Source organism: Corvus cornix, chromosome 2 (assembly GCF_000738735.6).
Source record: "Corvus cornix cornix isolate S_Up_H32 chromosome 2, ASM73873v5, whole genome shotgun sequence".
In the NCBI taxonomy this organism is placed as follows: Eukaryota; Metazoa; Chordata; class Aves; order Passeriformes; family Corvidae; genus Corvus; species Corvus cornix.
In genome coordinates, this window is record NC_046333.1 from 92971 (window position 1) to 119107 (window position 26137).

At 50.2% G+C, this 26137-nt stretch overlaps 3 protein-coding genes across 5 annotated transcripts in view; 1 reads left to right on the forward strand and 2 right to left on the reverse strand.

The window, feature by feature from the left end:
* The window catches only part of SMARCD3 (SWI/SNF related, matrix associated, actin dependent regulator of chromatin, subfamily d, member 3), an 80521-nt gene extending 79910 nt beyond the window's left edge, over positions 1-611 (reverse strand). The window contains exon 1 of one of the 3 annotated variants that reach the window (XM_039549106.1): positions 536-611. The gene's annotated coding sequence lies outside the window, so the exon portion shown is untranslated. Of the gene's footprint in view, positions 1-39; positions 141-535 lie in introns of those variants that run through there. The other 2 variants (XM_039549108.1, XM_039549107.1) reach the window with 2 other exon arrangements.
* A 6179-nt stretch (positions 612-6790) lies between these two features.
* CHPF2 (chondroitin polymerizing factor 2) lies at positions 6791-11998 on the reverse strand. The gene is given in 5 exon segments (XM_010391475.3): positions 6791-8274; positions 8559-8741; positions 9177-9741; positions 11473-11680; positions 11683-11998. Coding segments are annotated over 5 exon segments (2505 nt in total). The 5' UTR covers positions 11969-11998; the 3' UTR covers positions 6791-7011.
* A 428-nt stretch (positions 11999-12426) lies between these two features.
* On the forward strand, positions 12427-22581 carry ABCF2 (ATP binding cassette subfamily F member 2). The gene is given in 16 exon segments (XM_039549105.1): positions 12427-12530; positions 12533-12576; positions 12578-12653; positions 14753-14965; positions 15874-16056; positions 16366-16537; positions 16693-16788; positions 17900-18002; positions 18085-18180; positions 18283-18402; positions 18958-19047; positions 19275-19385; positions 19645-19707; positions 20169-20297; positions 21139-21342; positions 21975-22581. Coding segments are annotated over 16 exon segments (1869 nt in total). The 5' UTR covers positions 12427-12499; the 3' UTR covers positions 22113-22581.
* Positions 22582-26137: the final 3556 nt, after the last annotated feature.

The following is a 26137-nucleotide window of genomic DNA, read 5'->3' on the forward strand; positions in this document are numbered from 1 at the left end:
CGGAGGGCGGCCGGGGCGGGGGGGCCGCGCGGAGCTCACCGTCCCGTCCATGCTCCGCTCCCGCCGGGGCCGTCTGCGCGCGGGGCGCCTGCGCGGCGCTGCGGAGAGCGGCCAGGGACCGTCTGTAAAGTGCGGCTCGCCCGCCGCGCCAGGGCAGAGGGTCCCGCGCCGGGAGCGCCCGGCCCCGGCCGCGCTGCTGCGGCGGGAGGGCGGTGCAGCCGCGGCCCCTGCCCCGCTCCCAGCCCCGCGGGGGCGGCGCGGCGCGGAGCTCCTCCCGGGGACAGGCGGGTGCGGCGCCCACACCCTCCCAGCCCCACGGGCCGCTCCGGCGCTGCCGCCTGGACACAGCTCGAGAGAGGGACGGACTGGCTTTGGGTCCGCCGCCGCCACGGTCCCCAGCCCCGCCGCCCCTGCTTCCGCCGCCACAGCCACCCCCTTCTCTCCCCACCAGCGCCCCGCACCACCGCCAGAGCCCCCTTACTATCGCAGTCCCCCAGCCCCGCCGCCCCCGCCCCGCACTCACCCCCGCACTCACCGCCGCCCCCTGCCGCCCTCGCCGCCGCAGCCCCGCTGCTCCAGCAGCGCTCCCGACCCGCCGCCGCAGCCTCCGCGCGCTCCACAGCGCCGCCCGCCGTCCCCGCTCCGCATCACCCCCCCGGGCCGCCGGGCCCGACGCAGAGCCCCCGCCCAGCCCGGTGCCAACGCGGCCCGCGCTGCCCGTACCTGGCTGGGGACGAGCACCGCCCGCTCGCAGCAGGGTCGGGAGCGCTTCCGACCGGTACCGAGCGGGGCTCGCACCGACAGTGACGGGGCCGGGGTTCACCGGGAGGCAATGAGAATTCCAGTGGCGATGGGTACGGTACTAACAGGATGAGAGAGCAAACAGGCCAAGGGAGCTCTGAGGCACGTCCAATCCTTCAAATTCAGAACAGGCCCCGAGCTGCGATCCACTGTCCGCACGCTTTTCCTTGTGTTTAAGGAGCTGGTGACTCCCGGGAGGGTGAGGATGAAGGTACTGGGCCTGGTGGGTTAAGGGTCTTTGGTGCAGTGTCAATTCTAACAGGAAAAGGAAAATTGCTTCTTAAACACGCAGTGGGAGATGTCTATGATGTGCACTTGGACAGAGTAATTAGAAGGAACCTTCAGTGCGACTTGCCAAAGCCCTGCAGTCCACGGGGACGAGGAGGGAAGTTTGGACAGAATGAGCACTGACAGTGAATACCTTGGGGTGATGCTCCAAGCAGCTGTGAGGAAGCAGTGAAAGGACTGAGCTCCATCTGCAAAAAGCCAAGAAAACCTGCCAGCTTCATGGGCTCAAAACCAGTGTATGTCTAAAAGATGAAGTAAAATATTGTAAAGATGACGAGGTGGATTTAAGTCTCACTGGGTGTTTTTAAGGAGAGACTATACACATGCTTTTGGCTTTTTCACTGCGTTTTTGCATCACATTTTCAAACTTTTCCCTACAGTTATTTGTACCACCAAAATACTGTTGCAAATGGAAAATGAGTTTGTGTGGTACCTGTCACCAGAAAATTGTCCCCTTTGAGAATCCATGAGCAATGGTTCAGCATGCATGCTGAGAAGACAAGGTAAGTGCTTAGTACATCCAGGAAACGGTTTGGAATGGGAATAGGAGAGGGTGACTGCCTTGGCTGAAGTACAGGTCTAGGGAGTGGTGAGCCCTTGGGACAGTGGGGCATGAAAGCATCTGGTGCAGTGGTTCAGGCCACGACTTCCAGCTTGAGACCAAGCTGGCAGCCTGCACCTGCACACGCTCTGCAGTGCTGTATGGAATATTTCACAATGGATGCGTGACAAGGCAATGCTCAAAGCCAAAGAGAAGACAGCAAGCTCTTATGAAAAGAACTCTTTGTGCTGGAATTAAGAATGGAGGAGTCTGCTGAGCAAGAATACATTGCTGTAGCTGGGGGAGTGTGCACCTGTTACTGAGAGCATCCTATCCTCTATCTGCTCATCTCATCTGACCAACAGCAACTCCAGACCTTCTGTGGAACAGCTTAGACCATCTGCAAGTGCCTGGGTTGCACTCTCCAGTGTGCTGGGAATTGGCCTTGCAGCACTTTGGGGTGAAGCAGGTTGTGAGCTGCGACTGAGTGGAGGACCTGCCCAGACAGACCTGAACTGCTCCAGGGAGGAGGGGGGAGACCACCCTGGGCAGATCCCCTGAGGGAGATGGGCTACTCGTCCAGGTCGCATGGCAGAGGCACATCATTTATATTCCAGTCTTGGAGAAGACTGATGGACACCATGATCAGACAACATTTCTGAGTTCACAACATCTGGGTTTGGGGTTTAAGTATACTTGTTAATTTGGGATAGAGTAGCTATCTGTCACAGATGAAAAGGTGGAGAGTCTATTTTCACCTGTTACTTGAAATTAAAAATGCAGCTGGGACAGAAGCTTCCTGTGTTTGTAACATATACTGTACATCCTTCTCTAGGATCAACAGATTATTCCAACAGGGTATGTCAGCCAGTCTAAAACATGCAATGGAGGAAATTACCTTCACAACTAAAGACAAGGAAGAAAAATATCCATTGCTGTGGACCCCAAAGAAAGTGAAGTATACACAAAAGTAAACATACCTGGTGCATGTTGGGGTAAGCAGAAACACCACATAAGGGTGTGCATTTCTTCAGGGCTACAAGTCAAACATGACAATCACGGTAATTTGTCTTCCTGGCCAGTTCATGACCCCACTGTAGTACACAAACTCAGTATCATGATCCTCACATAGTTCATCATTTCTGGCTGAAATAAAGTGCATCTTTGAAAAAGATCTAGTATTTTTTAGCACAAGACACAAAAATGGTGGCACAGAGTCAAATCATAAGCACACCTGACTCATTTACCCTCTCCCCGACAGTGGCCAACACTGTCTGCCTAGAAAAAATCATAAAAATAGGGTAGACGAGGAATGCTCCCTCTCTGGCAGCTCTCCTAGGTCTTACAGATTTGTAATTCAGAGACCTGCTGTGCCAGAGGTTTTGGCTTTAACAGCCTTTGATAGATTTCTCTTTTGCAAATTTCATCCACCATATAGTGGCACTCACAAAATTTAAGGCCATGAAGGACTTACTCTACACCCCCTAACATTTGACAAGGACATATTCTGCTCACCTACATTTGACAAGTAATTTCACACTTGCCTCCAATGATCTCTGTTACATAAACCAATTCAATTGTAGCACACCAGAAGAGTTACTGCTGTAATTTCACTAGCTACTCACTTTCAGCACTGAAAGCATGTGCCTGTTTTCCTCTGGAATTAATCTATTGCAGTTTAAAGCTGTTCGTCTTGGTGTAGCTGTTGTGGCTTACCCCTGGATAACTAAAAACTGCTTTAGTATCCAGTGTTTTCACTTAGTACATGTACTCACACACCCTAATCAGATCACTCACAACCTTCTAAGAACTCATAGAATCATAGAAAATTTGGGTTAGGAAGGACTTTTAAAGGTCATCCAGTCCCACCCCGCCATGGCAGGGACATCTCCCACCCATAATAAGGTCAGTAAGGTCACTCCAAGTCCCATTCAACCTGGCCTTGGAGACTTCCATGGATGAGGTTCTTTGGGCAACCTGTGCCAGTGCTTTACCAGCCTCACTTTAAAAATGGTCCCTCTTGCATCTAGTCCTGCATCTACCCTCTTTTAGTTTAAAACCATTAAACTCAGTTTAAAGCCATTACCCCTCGTCTTACAAGAGTTCTGCATCTCACATTGTAAAAATACTTCTTACAATCTTCAGGTAAGTTTTGTGAACCTCGAACATCCTTTGTATTTTCTGTTCCCTAGAAGCCTTAAAAAATAGGCTGTGTGCTATGCCACCAGGGCCCTTCTTGCTGTCTCACATCAACAACATCTGTTTCCCCCAGATCTTCTACCTGTACAGATCTGTTTTATCATGTCTTAAACTGATATTTTACAAGGCTGGGACAGCACCTGGATTTTAATGTCTAAAATAGTGGGTCCAAGAAAAATGAAGCTGCTTGCACTTTAATACAGTCAATTTCTTTACAGACTTACCTTTTTTAACACACAGTCCTCTCTGGAGGAGTGATACACTGTCTTCCCCAAGCCGGTAAGTTTGCATTTGACTGTTCTAAGACAAAAATCTATGTGAAGAGCCTTGCTCTGCTACACACTTCTCCACCATTATCTTCTCTTCATGACTTTTTTCACATTTTTTAACATAATGTGCCGATTTTATTTGTAGAGATCTTATATTTGCTTCCAAATAATCAATTTCAAGTGTCAAACAACACTGGCTGGAGAACTGTTCCTCAGGTAAAAACCAGAATCCCCAGCTTATGGATTGGGCAGTCTGCTAGCAGTATTTCCTGCCTTTCCTTTCCACAGAACTGGATTTTTAAAAGTAGAAGAATCAGCTTCCAGCTTCCCTCAGCTTTCTCCCAAGACGCTTTCAAGAATTTTAAGTTCTGTGTAGTGTTGCATCATCATCTGACATGCCCTGACACAGGCAAGGACTTTCCAACAAGTTGGCAACAACATTTCTGGCTTTTGGGTTACATCCATCAAATCTCACTATCCTGTTTCCCATGATTCTCTTCCTTCTCTAATGAGGACTCAGTAATGATTCTTGCTTGCCCTATGTCATTTCAAACCCTTTTCTTTAGCAGCTTGTTTTACATCCAGATATCCCCACCTGTTGCATCCCCTACAGCTCTCAGTCACAGCAATTCCTGACAGCCAATTCCTGCATCTCTCCCAGGTTAATGCTCGGCTTGGTGGCATGACACCCACTGTGTCCCGGTGCAGTAGATCTGCTGCTTGCTTAGTTTCTTACAGGACCCAGTGTCTACTGCCAGTGCTTCCAGATGTGTTATGTAGAACAATGATCCAAGGAATTCTCCTTGGATATTACACCGTACTGAAACCTGCAATTACAAGCACTGCATCCTCTCTGACTTCCTGCACCAGAATCTCTTCTGCATTCAAGATGAGCACACCATCCCCAAGGCAAGCATTGGGGTTTTCACTCTGTCCATCTCTGCCATGGCACATGATCGCACCTGGCAGTCGCTACATCCCAAGGAGATGTTAACCTGAGCACGCACAGGCCTGTGCTGCTCACAGGGTAACAGTCAGGCCTCGGTTTGCTGCACAAATCCTTTGCCCACCAGTCTCAGCCAGCTCCTCATACAGAAATGCCTGTGGGCAGCTCTAGGTCATGTGCAGCCGTTCTGCCACTCATGTGGCCTGGCCTTTGTTCGTCATTCCTGCTGTCAGACAGAAAGGATGTTTGCATGAGAATTTCTTGCCTCACTATTAGACAGAGTTGTTTTCTTGCACTCTTATAATGGCTCTAATGGCAAAAAAGGGAGAACCAGCACTGCAGGTGGGCTCTGCAGGGCATGCTGGGTGGAGAGCAGAGGTCCACTTGGAGTTCCCCACATCTCAAGAATATGAGATGATGTACACTATTCTATTGTGTTAGCTCTAACACATCATATCTTAAATAGCACCCTACAGAGTCTGAGTCTCTTTCCTACTTGGATCATAATGGATCAGGACCTCCCCATGCAGAACAACCATCATAATAATAAAAGGTTTCCCAGGTAGCTGCCCTTGTCCTCATTCTGCGAACATGTGCTTAGCAACAAACACATCCCCATAAGGCACTGCAGAGATCTGTCTTCTTCCCAAGTAAATGAGGCATGCCTTACTTGTTAAATAAGCAAATCTGACATTTCTATCCAATTTGAACTGATGTTCCTGATTCTGAATACTTCTTTTAAGCTTTTCTGATTTTTCAGCATCTCTTTTGATGCCAACACCAGACCTTCACCTCGCTCACCTCATGAGACGAGTGTAGCAAATACAAGCTCTCTCCTTCAGCAGTGACCCTGCAGCGATGAACAGTCAGTCACGCTTGCCAACTTATCACATAAACTCACAAGTTCACTTCAGGATTTTGGGCTTTGATTTCTGGGATGTTGGCTAGAAAGATGATGCTGGAAAGCTGAAAAAGGATTAGTGGAGTCCTAATGGATACCAAGCTAAACATAAGCCAGCAGCATTCCCGCAGAGCAAAAGTGGTCAACAGCATTCTGGGCTGAGGCAGCAGGACTGTGGCCAGCAGGTCAAGGACAATGACCTGTCTCCTCAGCACACGTGAGACATGCCAGGAGTGCTGTGTGCAGTCTGGGCCTCCCAGTAAGACAGACATGGACACACTGGAGTTAGTCCAGCAAAGGGATGTGGAAATGTTAAGTAATGGGAGTGTTTGTCCTGACAGTGAGGCTGCAAAAGCTGGGACTGTTCCATCTGGAGAACAGGCTCAGGGCAGTCTCATCCGTGTGTGTGTCAGTAATGGGAGAGTGTAAGGAAGACGCAAACAGCTGCTGCTCAGTGGTGTCCAGTGATGCTAAGAGAAGCAATGGGCACAAATCGAAATGCAAGAAATTTCATTTAAACAGGAGAAAGAAGTTTTCAACTGTAAAAGTTACTATGCACCAGATCATACTGCTGGGAGGGACTATGGAGTCTCCAGCCCCAAGACACTTAAGCTGGAACCACTCTGCAGCTCTGAAAGAGCCAAAACCAGCAAAGTGAAAGTGGTTGAATAGCTTTTTCCAGCTAAACCAGAACCAGTCAAGGTAACTTTGTCCAAGTACACAGCTCATACTCACTCTCTGCCTGCACTGCTCAGCAGAATGACATAGCTTTAAGTAAGGTCAACTCTACAGCTTGTTTACCTCCCTCATCCAGAGACTGCAAAGTTTACAAGTGACCACATTACTCTGCCTGGAAAGAACATTAAATTTATTTTAAAAAAAACCCCAAAACCAAACCCCCTCCACTGAAACAGCCTCACTCCATAGCCCAAGTGCGTCAGAGTGGGTCTGGGAAAGTCTTCCTCCTCCCTTGACCTCACATACCCTTCACCCATGGCAAGGCTGGGAAGGGGATGGAAAGTGCCAAGTGTTAAGGTGCTGAGAAGCTCTCGCTGTTTCTCATCTCTCAAGTGCTGTTGGCCTGTTCCTGCTCAAAGAGGGCCATGGCTAAATGTGAGCGGGACGCGAGTCCTTCCAAGTTACTGAGCACACAGCGATGGTACAGGTCCTCACTGAGCCGGGGATTGCAGCTTCTCAGTGTGTATTTCTGCACTAGCCCTGGCTCCACAGCCCTGAACAAGTGCAGGCCAGAATAGTGGAGGAAGACATCAAATACCTCCATGCTCTCCAGCACCTCATCTCGGTCCAGGATATCAGCTGCAAGCTTGGTACGTGCTGTCATATAGTCAGAATTATAAAAGCAGGCCTCAGCAAAGGAATGTCTGTCAAAATGCCCATCTCTCAGGAAGTCAGTGTTGGAGGATGCTGTCTGCTCACCACGGTACACCAGTGCGGGGTTGAACTCCTGGAAATGCACAGGGAAAAAGACCTGCCAATTGCTGATGGTATTCATGCGGCAGCGGTTCAGAAACTCCATGTTGATTTCTGTCCAGACGCTGGCCAAGAAGAACAGTGTATCCACGGGATGCTTCTTTGAGACTATATCCATGAGCTTCACTTGCGATGGCACCTCTGTTTTAACACTAATCCACGGAATTTTAACTTCTGCATAGCGTTTCTCTAGCTCTCCTACCATGGCTTTGACTCCAGCAAAAACATCCACCTGACCAACTCTCTGGGCATCGTAGGGATGGTAGATAAAAAGCAAAGTCAGCAGGGCATTATCATGTGTGTCCAGTGTGTTCATAGCAAACATATCCAGGAAGTTTGCTACAAAATCCAGGTCTTGCACTGTCAAGGGAAGCACCAGTTGCACCCGTGTGGCCTCTGTCACATATGGCATGGGAATAATTTCCACCTTACTTAAGGGTCGCACCAGGCTCACTCGCTTGGCCAGAACATGACTGTGACCCTTCTGGGTGGCGGCCTCCAGGAGCAGGTCCAGCGTGTATTCCATGCCCCGCGTGGGGTCGAAGCGCCGGTAGCCGTTCAGCAGCTGCCGCTTGCTGAAGCGGAGCAGGGGCTGATAGCGACGGTTCAGCTGCTCGACTGCAGACTCAATGATTTCGCTGACATCTGCTTTACTGGCTCCAGAGAGCTCACACTTTGGGGAGCCGTCAGGACAGGAGAAGAGGTGCTGTTCTGTGAAGTAGTCCCAGCTGATCACCTCAAAACGGGACTTTGGAAGGAATGGGGCGTTAATGCCCACAGGCCAGGTCACACCTGCCTCACCTGCAGGGGTCAGGGCTGTCAGGTTCCTGATCTGCATCTGTGCAAACAGAGAGCACAAACTGATCCCCACATGTTCTCAAAGAGGTTCAGGTCAGCTCCTCCCCAGGCCCACCTCATCACCTACAACTGTACATGGGTAGTGTCACACCAGCAGTTTTGGGTAACATGGTGTCAGAAGTGCTGCTTCTGAGACAAGGGACTGTAGCCTGTGTCTGACTAACAGTTGCCCACAAACAGAAGCAATCATCTTCCTCCAGTGTGCTGAAAATGAAGGCAATCTGTTTGGTCAAGGAGTTTTTGCAGATATCCCTCACCACATACCTGGAGGTCCTGGATCTCCTGATAGACTCTGTCCAGCTGGATCCTGCTGAACTGCTTGTGCAGCCGGTACATCAGGGTCATGTCAGAAACAGGGTGCACCGCAAGAGCTGCTTGAAACTCCTCTTCTTCCTCCTTCTCCAATTCAGTATTCTTGGCCAGTTCATAAGTGTGATAATGCTGGCCCTGAAGCAGACAAAAGCCAGAAAGACTGGCATGGAACTCAAGTTCGCAGAGCAGCTTTTCCTCACCCCAGACACACACCTGTCCCTCTTTCCATACTGACTGTAGTACCCAGAAAAAAAAAAAAAGGGGTAAGTTGTCCCTCCCACCCTGCACTGCATTCCCACTTGTTTCTCGGTACCAACATACCCTTTTTATCCTGCCTTCAAAAACATGTGAATCAGCCCTGCTAGTAGGTTGAAAATTAAATCCTATGTATGCTCTCTCTCCCTCAACATCCCAGCTGTGATTCTGGGCCCTCCGCAATGCTGCCATAGCACACAGCCCTTCTTTCCTCTGCAACTCACAAAAAGCCGCTTGGCTATGCGGCAGAGAACAAGTAAGATTTTGGGCTCTGTCAGGCTCAGCTAACACAAGACCCGAGCAGGGAGGTAATACCTGGAGCTGGGAAACACAAGTGATGCCAAGGAAATCAATGATGCAACGACCCAGCCACTCATCTGGGCGCACACTGAGGATCTCATTGCGACAGCTGTCCAGGTGTGGATGGAGCTTAAGCAACAGGCTACGGGACAGCAGGTAGCCAAAGCCCCCATGGCAGTAACGGGCCTGCTCATCTCCCCCGATGAACTCCTCTGCTCGCCCCAGGTACACATCTTGGTTAATACTCAGGTGTGTCACCAGAGCCTTGACCTGTTCAGCTTGGGCATAGGTGTCATCCTGCATGATGTAGAACCAGTCATAGTCAGAACCAAAATGTTGATGGATATAGTTCATGGTCTCATACATGAGCCAAATGGGCCTCTCATCGCCGTGGGCCACCAGCACCATGCCATGGGGCACCTTGGCACTGCGCAGCCCGGTGAAGTACAGCAGGCGAGGGAAGTGGTGGGCCACTGTCTTGTTCACTGCCACTGCCAATGTGTTCAGTGTGGCCTTGGAGGTCAGGACAGCCACAAATAGTCTCTCATGGAATCCCAATTCTGTCTGGATGTAGCGAGTTCTGTAAAGGAAGTACATACCTACATGACAAACAGCTGGAGGAGAAAAAAAATCAAAGAATTATGGTAACTTGGGATAAGTCTTTAACTGCTGGAATCTACCCAGGGTGAAAAAGTCAAGCTTAGTCATAGAGCTTTAAGAGAAGACTCACTAGTGAAAAGCCCATTTTGTAAAAACACTTGCTTCCTTCAAGGCAGCTACAATCTCACGTTATCTGAGCTAGAAAACTGTACCAGTGCAATTAAAATCAAAATACCACAGAGCTAACCACCTGGAACTTAGTACATGGTGCAGCTTAGCAGGTATGTGCAATAAAAACACAGGACTGATTGTTGAGGAGTCTCTAGTGCTGGTGGCTGGGGTGCACCAGCTGCACATGGCACCCTGGGTGCTGGGAGATCACTGAATCCCCAGGCCATGAGCCAGCAATGGGTGGTGGTCTTTGGCCTCACAAACAGCACAAAGCCCTGCAGGACCCAGTGAACAATGAGAAGACTCCAGACCAAAAACCACCAGAGAGTACACAGAGCCTGTGAGGGTACAAACGCCCAGGGGTCCCTTTGTTCAGGGTCCCTCTACACAAGTACCATCCTGAGCTGTTATGATGCTGCTGCACCACAAGTGAAATACTTAAAGAAACCAAAGGGACTGCTACAGGAAACCTGGGGCCAAGGAAACTTGTCTGACAGTATGAGTGTGGTGTGTGGAAGGAGCTGAGCAAGGCACCTGTTGGGTCACCAGAGCTGTAGCTACAAAGGAGCCTCGGTCCCAGCAGTGACAGCCTAGGGCAGTGCCAGTGCAATGCCCAGTGGCTCCTGGATGGTCAGGCAGGAAAATTTCCTTAACACATATACTACTGTTAATTGATCAAAATTTTCCTACTGAGCAGACCAGTTAAGACAAGTTTTGAAGAATAATTTAACATGTTCTATTAAACGTGAGTAACAAAAGAATCACAGAATCCCTGAATGTTTTGAGGCAGAAGGGACCTTTAATATCTAGTTCCAACATCCTGCCACAGGCAGAGACATCTTCCACTATCCCAGGTTGCTCCAAGCCCCGTCTATCCTGGCCTTAGACACTGGTAGGGATGGGGCAGCCACAGCTTCTGTGGGTAACCTGTGCTAGTGCCTTGCCATCCTCACAGGAAAGAATTTCTTCCTGATATCTAATTTAAACCTACTCCCTTTCAGTTTGAAGTCATTCCCCCTTGTCCCGTCACTCCACATCCTTGTTAAATGGTCTCTCTCTCCATCTTTCTTGGCTGCTCCCTTTCTGGTACTGTAAGGCTGCAACTAGATCACTGTGAGGCTTCTTTTCTCCAGACTAAACAACTCAAGTTCTCTCAGCCTTTCCTCCATCCCTCTAATCATCTTGGTGGCCTCCTCTGGACTCGCTCCAACAAGCTGATGTCATTGCTAGATACAGCATTGCAGGTGGGGTCTCACCTGAGCAGGGCAGAATCACCCTCCCTATATTGAGAAGAAATATTCTCACTCCTCTTGGGCAATTTTGCTGCCTTTTTTCCCCTCATGTTAATTTCCTGAACACATCTCTTGCACCCCTTAAGGTAACAATCTCGGCCGTTGCCTTGGTGCACCACGCTCTTACTACACAAGTTATTTCAAACAGCAAATTCCACCTTGAACCTGTTCACTCACACAAAAATTTAGAACTTCACACGAGAATATTTTGCTTGGAGGAAATCCAGGCCAGAAAACCCGTAACTTACCTGAGTACTTTTTTGTAAGGCTTGTTAGGGTCTCTGTAATACGGCACAATCCGGGGCCTGAAGTCCTCGTGGCCCGGGCCGGGCCTCCCCTCCCCTGCCTCGGGCGGAGCTCCACGAGCGGGCGGCGGGGGCGGCCCCGGTGCCAGACAGCGTTCCTCAGCCGCGCTGTGGCTCCAGGAGGCGCGCAGGAGGCTCAGGCTGCAGCCAGGGACAGCCCGAGCAGGAGAGGCAGCGCGGGCCGCAGCGCGCTCAGGAACGCGCCCAGGCGCATCGCGGCAGCTACGGCCAGGCCGAGCTCACAGAGCGGCCGCAGGACATGGCGGGCGCGGGGCGCTCGGGCGGCAGCGGCCCTATGGGACGGCGGCCCCGGGACTCTGTTACCCGCAGGCCGGTGACAGGACAGAGGGCGGGCCGGGGTTTCCGGGACGGGGCCGTGGGGAGTGGCGGCGGCTTTCAGCCCGGCCGCTCTCCGCCGCTGCCACCTCACCTGTCGCATCGCCCCGCGCGCTTCCGCTTCCGCTCTACTCTCGATGCTGCCTGGCGGCCGCTCTGGCCAGCAACGCCGGCGCCTCTATGGTACGTGCGGGGGTGGGCCGAACGGGCGCGCAGCATGCCGGGAGGCGCGGCGGACTGTGCGGACGGCGCTCCCCGGGGCCGCGCGCCGCCCGGCGCAGGTGACGGCAAGCGCTGCCATTGGCCGGGGCGCCGAGGGGGCGGGGCGCGCGCACGCGGTCGCGGCGGGGCTGTTGCGACAGAAGGAAAGCGCGAGCGGCCGGTGCGGGCGGGCCTGGGGGAGCCCAGAGCGGGGAGCCGGGGCAGGGCCGGGGCGGGCGGCGCGGCGCGGGCAGTCCAGCGAGCGGGAGAGCACCCTCGGGAGGAGCCGGCGGCGCCGTGTGCTCCGGGCCGGGGTGGACGGCCCGCGGGCCGCCGGGGCGGGGGAACAGAGGCGGGGCGACCCGGGCCGGGCCGGGTCAGCGCGGCCCTAACGGCGCCTGTCGCCCCCTCTGGCGTAGCTCCCACCCGCGCCATGCCCTCCGACCTGGCCAAGAAGAAGGCGGCCAGAAGAAGGAGGCGGCCAAGGCCCGGCAGCGGCCGCGCCGGGTTCCCGGACGAGAACGGTGATGCCGGGACGGAGCCGCAGGAAGTCCGGCCACCGGAGGCCAACGGGACGGTGCTGCCAGGTGAGAGGGTGGCCAGTCCGGTGTCTGCCCCGCGTGTCCCAGGGCGGGGGGCCTGACTCTGTACGCTCGGCAGTGTCCCGGGGTGGGTGAATTGCGACGTTGATGTTCTGCTGGTGAAACGCCTCGGGCATGGGTTGCGCGGAACCGGGCGGCTCCAGTAGATGCCGTCGGGACCACTCTGCCCTGAGGCAGCAGGACACCCGCAGCCCCGGGGGCTCCGCGTGGGCCATGTGTGTAAAGGATGCCCGTGGCCTTTGCTTGAGGCATGGCAGTGTGAAGATGGAGGGGGCTGATGGTGTCTTCCCCCTCTCAGACACTGCCTCGATCTTCTGGTGCTTGATGCCCAGACCTGTTTGGAGTTTTCTTTCCTGCTGCAGAAACCACTGTAGCGTCGGAATTAATTCTCTTCCTACTGCTATTGCTCTGACTCTCTGCTCACCTGTTTTTCTGAGACATACCTGGTTTGCAGAAACTAAGAGCCTGCCTCTAAAAGAGGTTTTGTGCCTGTTAAAGAGAGAGGCTTTGCCACAGGGAGCTGTTGGTCTTAAAGGAAATAAGCAGGTAACGCTTACAGAGAGTTTAATTTTGGGCCTTCCTTTAGCTCACCTGGCAGTCCGCAAGCTTCCTGCAGGCTCAGCCCGCGGTGCGCTGTGCCAAGGGGCGGTCGGTGTGCGGCACGGAGCCGCGGAAGGGCCGCTCCTGCCCGCGGGTGCCGAGCGCGCCTCTCCGCGCGCGGGGTCCGGGCTCCGGCCGGCCCCGGGGCACTCGGAGGCGCCGCGGGGACCCGGCCCGAGCCGGCCAATCGCCGCGCTCTGCCGGGGTTCATTTGCATGCCGCCTCCCTATTGGTGCGGGCTGGGGCGGGGGCGGGCCGGGGCCCGCTGGGGCTCGGGGAGCCTCGGGACAGCGCTCTCAGGCTCGGGGTGGGGTTGTGCCGGTGTTCTGTGCAGGGCCCGGACTTGGACTCGATGATCCTTGTGGGCCCCTTCCGGCTCAGGAGATCATATGATTCTGTGTGGGTCGATACCGACATATTTCTTACTGAGCTATTTACACATGAGGGATAAAACTCCCTTGCCCATTTTTGCTCACCTGTTTCATTCCTTGTTGTCACTGCTCTGTGGCACTGCCCGAAGGGGTCCTGTATCAGTGCCAGTGACGTTTTTTGCTCCTTGGCTAAAGCATATTTGCCAGGGTGTTAATAGTGATTTTGCTGAGTGAGTGATTTTGCCAGGAGTGCTGGATGCTGACAGCCAGGGTGTCATTCCATGCTGGCACAATCTGAAATCAGATCTGCCTGCCAAGATCACTAGTGCCGTTGGCTGCTTCAAAGGGCAGCATCTCTCACCGAGGAGTGAAGTTGCCCTGTGACAGAAGGTCAGCATGACAGGAAAGATGGTGGTGAGGCTCTGGTACAGGTGGTCCTGAGAAGCTGTGGCTGCCCCGTTCCTAGAAGTGTCTAAGGCCAGGTTGGACAGGGCCTGGAGCAACCTGGTCTAGTGGAAGGTGTCCCTGACCATGGCAGTGGGTTTGGAATAGATGCTCTAGAAGATGTAACCCAAACCATTCCAGGATTTTGTGATTCTATTACTTGCTTTTACTGTAGGAGGAAGGGAAGAGGGGAACGTGCAGATGGACATAGTAGCTTCTCAGAAAATTAGTAGGGACTGTTCCAATGCTGCTGCTTCTCTATTCTCAGCTTTCCCTTCATTTATTTGCTATTAAATTAATTTTCTGGTCAAGCCTTTTCTTAAGCTTGCAGGCAGTACTTTGTACATTCTATTCCTAGTCTAGTCCTTCCTGCCAGGGGGGTTAGTCCCATCACATTTAGAAAACTGGCTCACTGTTCTGGCTGCTCACTTAGTTCTGATGGTCCTGTTTTATTTAGATAACATTTAGATATTTAGCTGGTGGAAGTTCCTGCTAGACTGTATATATCCGCCTGCTAAGCTGAAAAGCTGAGTTTCATTGCATCTGGGTCTCCTCAACTCTTCTGCAGAAATGGGAGTTGTTTTTGTGGTCCTGGGCCTTTTGGTACAGAGGCTTATGGCTTCTCTCATGGTTGTAAATCAGTAACACTTCTGGTCTTCTCACATATAGAGGTGGACGCTCTTACAAAGGAGCTGGAGGACTTTGAGTTAAAGAAAGCTGCTGCCCGAGCCGTGACAGGAGTGCTGGCCTCCCACCCCAACAGCACTGATGTGCATATCATCAACCTCTCACTGACCTTTCATGGTCAGGAGCTGCTGAGTGACACCAAACTGGAGCTGAACTCTGGGAGACGCTATGGCCTGATTGGACTCAATGGGATTGGTAAGCTGCGGGGAAAGTGACATGGCTCCCTGGAGCTCGGTAAAGGTGTCATGCTGCTGAGAAGCTGGGCAGGTACATGTGGGAAGTGCTGGAAACCAGAAAGAGGACTGTTAGATGGACCTGGTTGGGACACAGCAGTTTCTGATCTCCCGTATCTCCACCCAGGAAGGGGAATTACTAGGATTGTTGATAGAAGCCTGAGATTGCATTCTAGATTTGGACTGTGCTTTTGATCTTGTTTCTATGGAGCATTGGCTGAGATGTCTGGGATCTGTTAATCTGCCTGATTCCTGTTTGCCCGATTTGCTTAGTAATGCCAGTAAACCCAATGCTGATGGTGTTGGCCAAAGAACTTGTACTGTATGGAGGAGTAGAAAGTGTGTGGTTTGGCCTGACTGGGAAAACAACTGTACAGTCCTTGGAGAAAGTGATGCTACATTGAGAGATGCAGAATATGGGTGTGATTGGAGGGGTGCTAGTAAGTGTGACCATCTAGTTTAACTTTCAGGAAAACCCAGGTTGTTTAGGGATGAGTGCATTATTTTCCTCAATGTTAGAAGTCTTTGGAATCTGGGATCCTGATACCAGCTGTCAGACCTGGTTAGACAGCAGAAAGTACAACAGAGATAAAGTTTCCCAAATCTGGGCAAGGGCTGAAATGCAGTGGTTTCCAAAAAGCTTCTTCATGTCCTGTCCCTGGGGTGGTGAGCCTTAGCTAGGAGGGCGGCCTGTCATAGTGAGGCAGTGGCCTCTCCAGTTCTTCTGGCCTCTTGGGAAAAAAATTCTTCAGGATTTTCTGAGGTTGGAAAGCGAAGGAATCACAGTGGGATCTGAGTGTATCTCATTGGTTTCACTGTGATGTTGTATCTCACTGAATCCAGCAATTAATTGTGATTATCTGCACACAGGGAAATCCATGCTTTTGTCGGCTATTGGGAAGCGAGAAGTGCCCATCCCAGAGCACATTGACATCTATCACCTGACCCGAGAGATGCCTCCCAGTGACAAGACCCCTCTGCAGTGTGTGATGGAGGTGGATACAGAGAGGGCCATGCTGGAGCGAGAGGCAGAACGTTTAGCTCATGAAGATGGTAAAGCTTCTCAGAGTCCCAAGGGACATTTTCTCCCGTTTCCTTCCCTACCAAAGAAAATTTGGGTTCCTTAGTGGAGTTTTCACATGTTGTGGTACCTCTTTCCCTCAGCTGCCTGTACTAATGGGCACGGATGACACTTCTTTGGATGAATTATTCCATGCAGCATCTTAAGAAGTGTCTCAGGCTTGGATATGGAGGGAGCTAAATAGGGGTAAAGCAGAGGGACTGTGAGGTTTCCATGCTGTGCAGCAGTGCAGCTGGGAGCCCTTTATAGGCGGAGGTGCTGACCGGCAGGCTCTCTTTCAGCGGAATGTGAGAAACTCTTGGAGTTATATGAACGTCTGGAGGAGCTGGATGCTGATAAGGCAGAAGCACGGGCCTCACGTATCCTTCATGGCTTGGGGTTCACGCCAGCCATGCAGAGGAAGAAGCTGAAGGACTTTAGTGGTGGCTGGAGAATGAGGGTGGCTCTTGCCAGGTGAGTGGAATAGTGCCTCCTGCCTCCTGCGAGAATGCCTGCCTGCTCCTGACTCTGCAGAACCACAGACACAGTTCTAAGAACTCAGAGCAGAGCTGAGAGGCTTTGGGTTACCCTGCACTTACCCTATGCTGTCATCTCCCCTGTCCTTGCAGAGCGCTCTTCATTCGGCCTTTTATGCTGCTGCTCGATGAGCCCACAAACCACCTTGACCTGGATGCCTGTGTGTGGCTGGAGGAAGAGCTGAAAACGTAAGCACAGAGGAGTTTGCTGCTTCTGTGGGTTGTGCTTTTCTGTCAGCATGTGAGCATGAACATCTTGCCAGCATGTAAGCAAGTTCTGCAGGAGTAACTGTATAGTTCTTGTGGGTGCATAACTGTGTTGCAGTATCAGTGACACCTGCTTTCTGCTATGTGACATGCTTGATGCAAAAGTAAAGAATTCAAAACAATCCCCTATCTCCCTGGCACTGAAGAAATGAGAAATGCTGGTTTGTACTCCCAGGTTAAAGGTGCTTCCTTGAAAGCCAGGAGCAGGCCTTGGCAGCCTGTGTACCAGCATTGTGTACCGTACCAGTAGTGTGAGATTTCCAGATCTGGCTCTCAGCTCATCTTCCTGCCCACCATTTCTCTGTTTTCACTGAACTGTAGTATCTGAGTGTGTTGGTTTCATCTTCTGCTAGTGTGTAAGGTGACTGGTTTTCATAGCAAAGGTAGAATGTCAAGGTGTAAGGCAAATACCTTAGGAGTAGTTAGGAAGCTCAGGTTATCTGGGGTATGCATTAAAAGAACTGTATTGTGAGAAGGGCTTTGCCTTTGCAGAGGTTTTTCCATCAGCTCTGTCAGTTGAACCTTTTGTGTCCTTGCTTTAGAAGTCAGGTGCTTTAGAAAAGAACTTTGAACCTCTTTTGGGGAGGCTTTAACCCCTCATTGTACGGATTTGGAGCGCAGCCAGATGCAGTGTGCCTAACGGATGGGAGTCTGTACTGGGAGGAAAGTAAGCAGCAAAGGTTGAAACGTCTTAGAAATGTGATGCCAGTGGAGTCAGCTGCATCAGTGGCACGAGTCACCTGCCACATAGGCAGCCAATTCTGGGCTTTTTGTGATAACAGGCAAAGACTATCTAGTGGTGCAGGGTGTTTTACTACAGTGAAAACTGTTGGCAGGATTTACTCACTGCAGTTGGTTGTAGCTGCTTTACTTCGGGTTTCCCCAGAGCAACTCCCTGGCTGTGACCTTTTTGTTCTTAATCTGATTGTAGGCAAGAGAAATCTGGTGCATATAAAGCCTTTGTCACCATCAGGGCCAACGAACAGGTTTTCTTTTCCTAGTTTAGTCTCTAAGAACTTGCATGGTGCCACAGGTTCAAGCGGATCCTTGTGCTGATATCCCACTCCCAGGACTTCCTGAATGGCGTCTGCACCAACATCATCCACATGCACAACCGCAAACTTAAGTACTACACGGTGAGTAGACAGTGCCCCATGTAACCAGCAGAAACAGGAGCTGTTCTTTGGGCACATCTGATGTTCCATGCTCTCTTTCCAGGGAAATTATGATCAGTATGTAAAGACTCGCTTGGAATTAGAAGAAAATCAAATGAAGCGATTCCACTGGGAGCAAGATCAGATTGCCCATATGAAGGTACCTGCTTAGCTGCATGAGCACCCTCCTACCCTTGTAGTGGGCATCCCTGCCCCTCCTCAACCTTATCACTGTGGCTTTTGGCTAACTCTTTTGTTGCAGAATTACATTGCACGATTTGGTCATGGTAGTGCAAAGCTGGCCAGGCAAGCTCAGAGCAAGGAGAAGACCCTTCAAAAAATGATGGCTTCTGGCTTGACAGAGAGAGTTGTGAATGATAAGGTAGGATCAGACATGGAATTGCATCTAGAGATCTGTATTTGAAACACAGACTACAGGAGCAGAAGGGTCTTTAGCAGACAGCAAGAATGGCTAACAGAGCTAGTAGCAAGAATGAGATACCCTTCCTGATGCCAAGGATCCCTGTACTCAGCATGGAGTAATGCTGCACAATGAGAAGAGGAGGAGGAATTTTCTAGGGGAGGGAAGTGGAGTTTTCATATCAATAAGACTATTTTGCAGATACAGAAATCAGAAAGGAATGCCTAGGGCTCATAGGAGATGGGAGAGGATGCTCAGTGCAGCTTTTACTTGTGTAAAGAGTACAAACCCACATTTGTTTCAAAGGGAAAGAAATAGGGATTCATTAGCCAGCAGATGAGATTGCAAGCAGCTCATCAGAATAAGTCTGAGTGAGTTGCAGGAGGGGCTTATAAAAAGTCACGATCTGGTGCCTTGGTCTACAGCTGATGTTGGTAGTGAGGCATGGTTACACCAGAATGACTGGGCTTTCTCGTGTTCCGGGGTGTCTCACAGGTGGATATTCTGTGTTAACAGACTTTGTCATTCTACTTTCCACCCTGTGGGAAAATTCCCCCTCCTGTCATCATGGTGCAGAATGTCAGCTTCAGATACACCAAGGATGGGGTGAGTATGGGAGTATGCATACAGAGATCACTTGTATTCCTGCCTTGTTTGGAAGTGGGAGACTTTTGGCTGAGCTTCCTGATGGGGCTGCAGTGTATCACTAATGGAACAAAGTTCTTGGCAGTGCTAATGCTGGGCCTGCTGGGGACAGAGCATTACAGGTGCAGTAGGGCGGTTCTGGAAACTGCTGAAAAGGCATAATATTTCATGGTTTTTGTGGTTTGCAGCCATGGATCTATAATAACCTGGAGTTTGGGATTGACCTGGATACTCGTGTAGCTCTTGTTGGACCCAATGGAGCTGGAAAGTCAACACTGCTGAAACTGCTCACAGGAGAGGTTTGCTCTGTACATTGTCTACCCTGCTCTGGACCTTTACTTTTGGGATAGTCTTCAGCAAAGCTGCACTTATTTGCCAGAGCACCCCCGTGAGGCCTTAGAAATCCTATAGTCTTGTTGCAATATAGGGCTTTTTCTCTCATATTATGTGTTCAGACTGCCTCCCCTGTGCCAGAGTAGAGATGGCTGGATTCTGTATTTCTGGCATACTGCAAGAGGAGAGATTTCCCGGTAAAATGATTTTATCTTCCCCTTCCAGCTGCTGCCCACAGATGGGATGATTCGCAAGCACTCGCATGTGAAGATCGGTAGATACCACCAGGTACTCCCTACAGCAGCCCCCAGGGACAGAGAATGCTGAGAAAAAAGCTGTCAGGGATGAGAAATCTTGCCCCTCTAGTTCTGCTTCTGAGGCTTCTGCCACTGCTGCCTTTCTGTGTCTGGAGATGGGGGAAGGAACTGTTCCATGGAATGGTCTCCAGCTCATGTTCTTACCCTGTAAAGAGTCTGGCTGTGGTCCTTCCTGTTCAGTCTCCCACCTGCTATGGTAGAGCTGGTTGCCTTGTTTGTGGTGGTGGACAAGCCTCCTATTCTGAAGCAGCACTCCTCCTGAAATGGAAATTATTCCCTAATAGTTCAGCACAGAGGCTGTCCTGTGGGTGGGATTATTGGCTCTTGTGTTCTGCCGCTCACCTGGTACCAGAGGGGTGTAACAGGGGTAGTGCTTAGGGCCATGAAGTAGTTGGCCTGCACAGCCTGAAGGTGACTTTTCTTCTCTGTCAGCACTTGCAAGAGCAGTTGGACTTAGACCTCTCACCCCTGGAGTACATGCTGAAATGCTACCCAGAGATCAAGGAGAAGGAGGAGATGAGGAAAATCATTGGCAGATATGGTCTGACAGGGAAGCAGCAGGTGAGTATGAGCTCTTGAGGTTTGCCTTTTGTTCATTAGGGGAGTAGAGGTTCTGTGTTTTCTGTTGCTCTACTGACACCTGACAGTGTGATACAGTATGCAGCATGGTACACCACAGCATCAAAATGCTTTTTCCATCTCTGCCTTTGAAATTGGAGAAAAAAAACCAACTCGCGGCTCATGGGAACTTTCTTTGGATCACAGCAATTGGGTTGAATCACAGTGTGGGTTGAAGGGGTGACCCCCTCAGACTCCAGGTGAAAAGAAGACAAGTTCTGGTATAGTGCTAGACCTGAGCGTGTTTTAATTGTAACTTGAACTATTTTGCATCTCTCTTATTTCTGAGATGAATACCAGGCAGAAGTACTAGAAGGTTCTCAGCTGTTTGTGGGGTCCACTTGGTTGAGACAAGAGAGTGGGCTCACCTATGGTGCTCTAAGTCCAAGAATGACATGCTCTTGTACGTGACACATCCTGTGTGTAACAGTTGTCCACATCGCTGCAGTTCAGCTTTGGTTTTTACATTGTTTTTGCCCATTTGTCACTGCAGAAGTTGAGAGTAGTTTGATTGTTGTGTTGGTGAATACCAGTCAGACAAATTAGCTGTCCTTACACGCCTTTGGCACAAGCTGGGCCTTGCTGTGTATAGTCCTTCAGAAGCCCCTGGAATTCCCTTCTTCCCTGGCTGGGAGAAGCTTAGTGTAGGTATAAGGCTGACTGAACATTTGTCCTCTTGTGTCATGGAACTACATGGAGGCCAAGGTGGGAGCCAAATGGTTTGGGTCAGGGTGGCATGCTGTCAGGTCACTGCAGAGCAGCAAGCCATGTGTGTGTTGGGCAGGTGAGCCCCATCAGGAACCTCTCTGATGGGCAGAAGTGCCGCGTGTGCTTTGCCTGGCTGGCCTGGCAGAACCCTCACATGCTCTTCCTGGATGAGCCCACCAACCACCTGGACATAGAAACCATAGATGCACTGGCAGATGCTATCAACGAGTTTGAAGGAGGAATGATGCTTGTCAGCCATGACTTCAGACTCATCCAACAGGTAAGGACAGTTGTGAGTTTTGTCAGAGCACCTTTCTAACATTTTAGTAATTAAAACAAGGTCTTTTCAACTGACTGGCCCTTACTCATCCCAAAAAGATGAGTGAGTGAAGGAAAAAAAATCAGTGGACACGATACCTTTACTGTGTGCATATTAAACAATTACTGAGCTAGCCCAGGAAAACATTAGGTACTTAAAATAAAATAAAAACCGCCACAAATGTCAAGTGCTGATCTATCAGCTCTAGCTTTGGCTGCGAGTTCAGGTATGATTTTATTTTTCACTGTGATAGATCCAAGTAGTTCCGGTCAAGAACTACTTTTGTTTCAATTCCCAATTTAGCAAGAAAGGCTTTTCATCTTAGTCCATGAACAAAATCAGAAATACAGAGGGGCCTAGGATTTTCAGTTCTAACATCTTGTATAAATTATGTGGAAAACACCAGGGAAGATGTTTCTCTGTACTTTTCTTGGGTAGTCGAAATGTGGAAGTTATCAAACTTTTCCTGCCAGACTTCAGAGAATAGCTTTTAGTTAACTTTTTAATTTTGGTAAGATTATAAAATTCTGTACTGCAAACCTCTCTCCGCCTCCCCCTCTGCCTCCTCTTCCTCCTTGTTTGTTTGCTCTCAGGTCGCACAGGAGATCTGGGTCTGTGAGAAGCAGACAATCACCAAGTGGCAAGGGGACATCCTTGCCTACAAGGAGCATCTCAAGTCGAAGCTGGTGGATGAGGACCCACAGCTCACCAAACGGACCCACAACGTGTGAGCTGAGGAGCCCCAGCCCGTGTTCTCCGTGGGGCTGGCGGTGGCCATGTAACTCACCTGCCCGCCGGCAGGAGCGGAACTGCTGCTCCCTCTGGCTGTGTTCTAGGATTGCTGCAATACTGCTTCCCCTCGACTTGCCTTGCACCTCTGTGTCTGGACAGAGCTGTTCTCTCCTGATCTGGCTACGTTTGGGCAACTGTTTCCTTATTTAGACAATGTCCCATCTGAGCCAGGCCTTGGAATCTATTGGCTTGGGGTCACAACAGTGGCCGTCGGGGTGTCCAAGTGGCAGTGATACACAAGTGGAGACCCCAGCCCAGCTTCTGCCTCTTGCCTCCCAATTTCTGCTTCAGTTTAGATACTTCACTTCAAACTCCTCTGGCCTTGGTTTGTTTTTAACTATTATTTAACAGTGTAATTAACAGATCTGCCCGAGAATCCATCAGTCAATAAAGAGAGAAGAACAATGTTGTCTTGTTTTGTGAGCCATGGTAGCTGGGGTGTGCTGGGGTGAGTCAGCAAGTGCTAAGCTTTGAGTGAGGATCAGCCCTTCCTGCTTAATGTTCAGTTCCTCAGTACAACCAAAGCTGTGGCCAGAACTTGAGACACGTGAAGTGGTGAGTACTGAGCTGTGGAAGCAGTGAGCAGGGTCCTCAGACTTGGGGCACCTCTGCTCAGACAGTGAACACTGGGTTTCCGGTGAGTCACAGAACAAGCCATGGATACTTCTGTTGTAGATGGTGACAGACACAACTTGAAAGTGTTCTGAAGATCAATTTTAGAGAGAGAACATAGATCTGTGCAACACCAGTGTGTGTTCTCACCAACACAGTGGCTCAGGTGTGTCTTTTTGCTTCACTTTGAATTGCCTAATAATGAGACTCAATAATGTAGGAATTTTGGACTACAAATTCGTTCCTTGTTCCTTGCAGGTTTAACTAAAGACTAATCAAGTGAAGCTGAACTTTTATTTTTGTTCTCAGTAACAGATTTTTGGAAAAGTTGGTGTTCAAACCTCACCCTGAGCCACAGAACCTTGAATAAAACACATTTATAATTTATTATTAAAACAAAGGGTACTGAAGAGAAAGGTAGCAAATCAAACCTAATAACTTTTTTTGATCATGAGTCATCATTTTAATTACTACTGGCACATGAGAGTGGCAACACTGGTCACGGGAAAGGTTCATGTAGCCCAGCAGCCTGTCCAGCAGCACATGTTGCTGGGTGAATGGAAGGACAGGACAAACGAAGGAGTTGTGCTCCCATGCAGTGCATTCTTTGGTGCCAACTGACTGGCTTTGACTTTCAGTAGAGTATTTCCTTATTTTTCTTTCCCAAAGCACCCATCCAAGTTGTGACTGCTGCTGTATGTCATCCATAGGACAAATGTCACAACGCGAGCTGCTTCCAGTAGATCAAGTGGGACCTTCAGGTTTTTCACTGGTTCTGGCAAAGATCTGAGACAAGAAAAAAAATGCTTTCTGGGAAAATAATGCCAATTAGTATAAATGCTTCCAAGTTAGTCTTGCAGAAAGGTGTAGATGGCAGTAAATGTCACTTGGATGAATATCTTACAGTGGAGGATTTGGAAGTTACCGGGTAGAGCGAGGGAGTAAAACTCACAGGGAAGTGATTACTCAAAAGACTGATGGGTCACAAAAGTTAAACAGTAATAGATTAATGCATGTGTGTTCTACTCTCTAGGTTGTAGGAAGTGTTGATGAGTTGGAAAAGGTTGTGAAGTAGCTCTGAGAATGGTGAGGTCAAAGAGTCCCGACTGAGGCTAGAGCTGTTTGTCATGTGCTTCTTTCCCTAACCAAAGATTTGGCAACAATTCGTTTCACTACATTTCAGATCTGGTGGTAATAAATGCAGGATACAGTCTTACGCTGAGTTCTTTGGGAATGGTAAATCCTGAGAATGGCCTGGGGACACTGGGATGACGGCCAGCATGATGGGCAGCAGTTGGAGCATTGTAGCTCACGGAGCCAAGATGAGTGCTGTTACTGTCTGCTGCTGCAAAGAGAGAGGAACTTCTGGGGTGCAGACACGTCTCTGATGTATAAACAAGGACCACAGATACATGTTTAAAGCAAAAGCAGCTGTAGCTGCACTAGAGGTCACAGTAGGCTAGGACTTGTAAAATGGAATGTATAAACATGCTTTATCAGCCTTGATTTAACCTCACTTTGTCCCATGGTGATAGTTTTTTGGGCGGCGCTGAAGCAGCTGTGGCAGACAAATGTCCTGGAGCACTGATTTCAGGGACAGCCACAAGCTGGGGCAGTGGCACTTCAAGCTGTTTCAGCTGGGAATTTTCTGGTTTTGCAGAAAAGGAAAACTATAGATAAATTACAAGAATTGCCCCTTAGTTGCTAGGATGGTCATTTCTGTAAAAGAAGTGACCCAGTGCCTGCACAGTCACTCTTGCCTGTTACCCAAAAGTAAGGTTGGCTCTAACACAGCCACAGGCAGAAGTGGCAGGTGCAGGCTTGTGGGATTCCCTTGTGTATGTGCTGCAAGTAGATCCATACACCAAAAAACCAAAAACCTAGTGCAAAGCCAGCACTAGGATGAGTCAAGCCCAGCACACAGCACCGTGTACAGCCTCTAGCACATCCAGTCTAAGGAAGCAGATGGTAATTCTCCAAACCTGAGAGTTCAAATCTGATGGTACTGCTCAGTGGATGAGCCTCCATCCTTGGTGTGTAAAGGCTCCTTGTGCCTAATGCTGAGTGACCAGTCGCTGCTCCTCCCGCCAACGGGCTCCCTTCCAACTAAATGGGTTTTTTTCAGAAAAAAACAGCTGTGTGTTTATCACTGTGTAACACTGTATCACAAGCACGGTGGCAGCTGGGGAGGGATACAACAGCCCCCAGCTCCTTCAGCCCAAGAGTCCCCTTGTGCTGTGACCTGAAACCGAGGTAACACGGCTCCTATTACAAGGAGGGTGGTGGAATGTCCCTCTGAGGGGGGAGACCCGTACTGTCCCTTGACAACACATGGCCCCTTACAAAGCACAAGTGCTGATGTCCCCTGGTCCTCCCTCCCAGTATTAGTCACTCCTGTTTCGAGAGGATCCCACTAACACATATCTTCACAAGCCCATTCTCCTTCACAAATGCACTGACATGATCATTCCAGCCTGTCCTGCCTGATCACTAATGTTTCAGTTTCTGGGAGCAAGACCTCACTGTGGCACTGACCCCCCTTGTCACTGTGACAGGTATTTGCACTAGGGGAGGGTGATCAGGTGCCTCCCCATGAGGACAGGCTGAGAATAAAACAATTCAGTGAAACACTGTGGGCTGCACAAGCAGTAGCAGAATCACTGACTGACGAGTAGGTCTCCCAAGCTCACTCTTTGGAAGATGTAATTTGCTCAGGATGTGCCAGTACGATGTGTATACCTGAGCAACAGACTCTACTTGGCAGCACAAAGACCCCGGTGTGTTCCCCCACCAAACAAGCATACTGGCATCACCCTTCTATGAAATGGCTGTAGTGGTGTCTGCTGAAAGGTTTCCTTTTCTCCCCAAAGCGCAGAAAACTCTGTTTTGTTCATGTCTCTGCTGTGTTGCTGCACGTTTTTCCTGGCTAAGTCTAACTCCTGTGTCACATTTACCCTCATTAGTGTAATCTTGGTTTCTGTCCATACTTGGGGTGTCAGCCCTCCACTGCCCCCCATCCTGGCATTCCAGGCCCTGTTGTGTGCAGCAGGTGGGATCCCAAGAGCAGGCTAGGTAGCAGGGGAAATATGGCTGGTAGGGTGTTTACGATGCCATCATTTCATCTCAGGCCCAATGCTTCCTGCAGTTACTGAGTTTCCCCTGATGGCATTACCTGTTCCATAGCATAGACGTGATCCCATTTGATTCTGGAGTACCTTGAGTACTCCAATTCACACCCTTGCACCAAAGCAAGATCCCTCCTTTCACCAAACCCCTTTTGGACCTGGGAATGGCTCTTCTCTGGTAATTCTCCTGTAAATTGGATGCTTCTGCCCTTGCCCCTCTTTGCCCA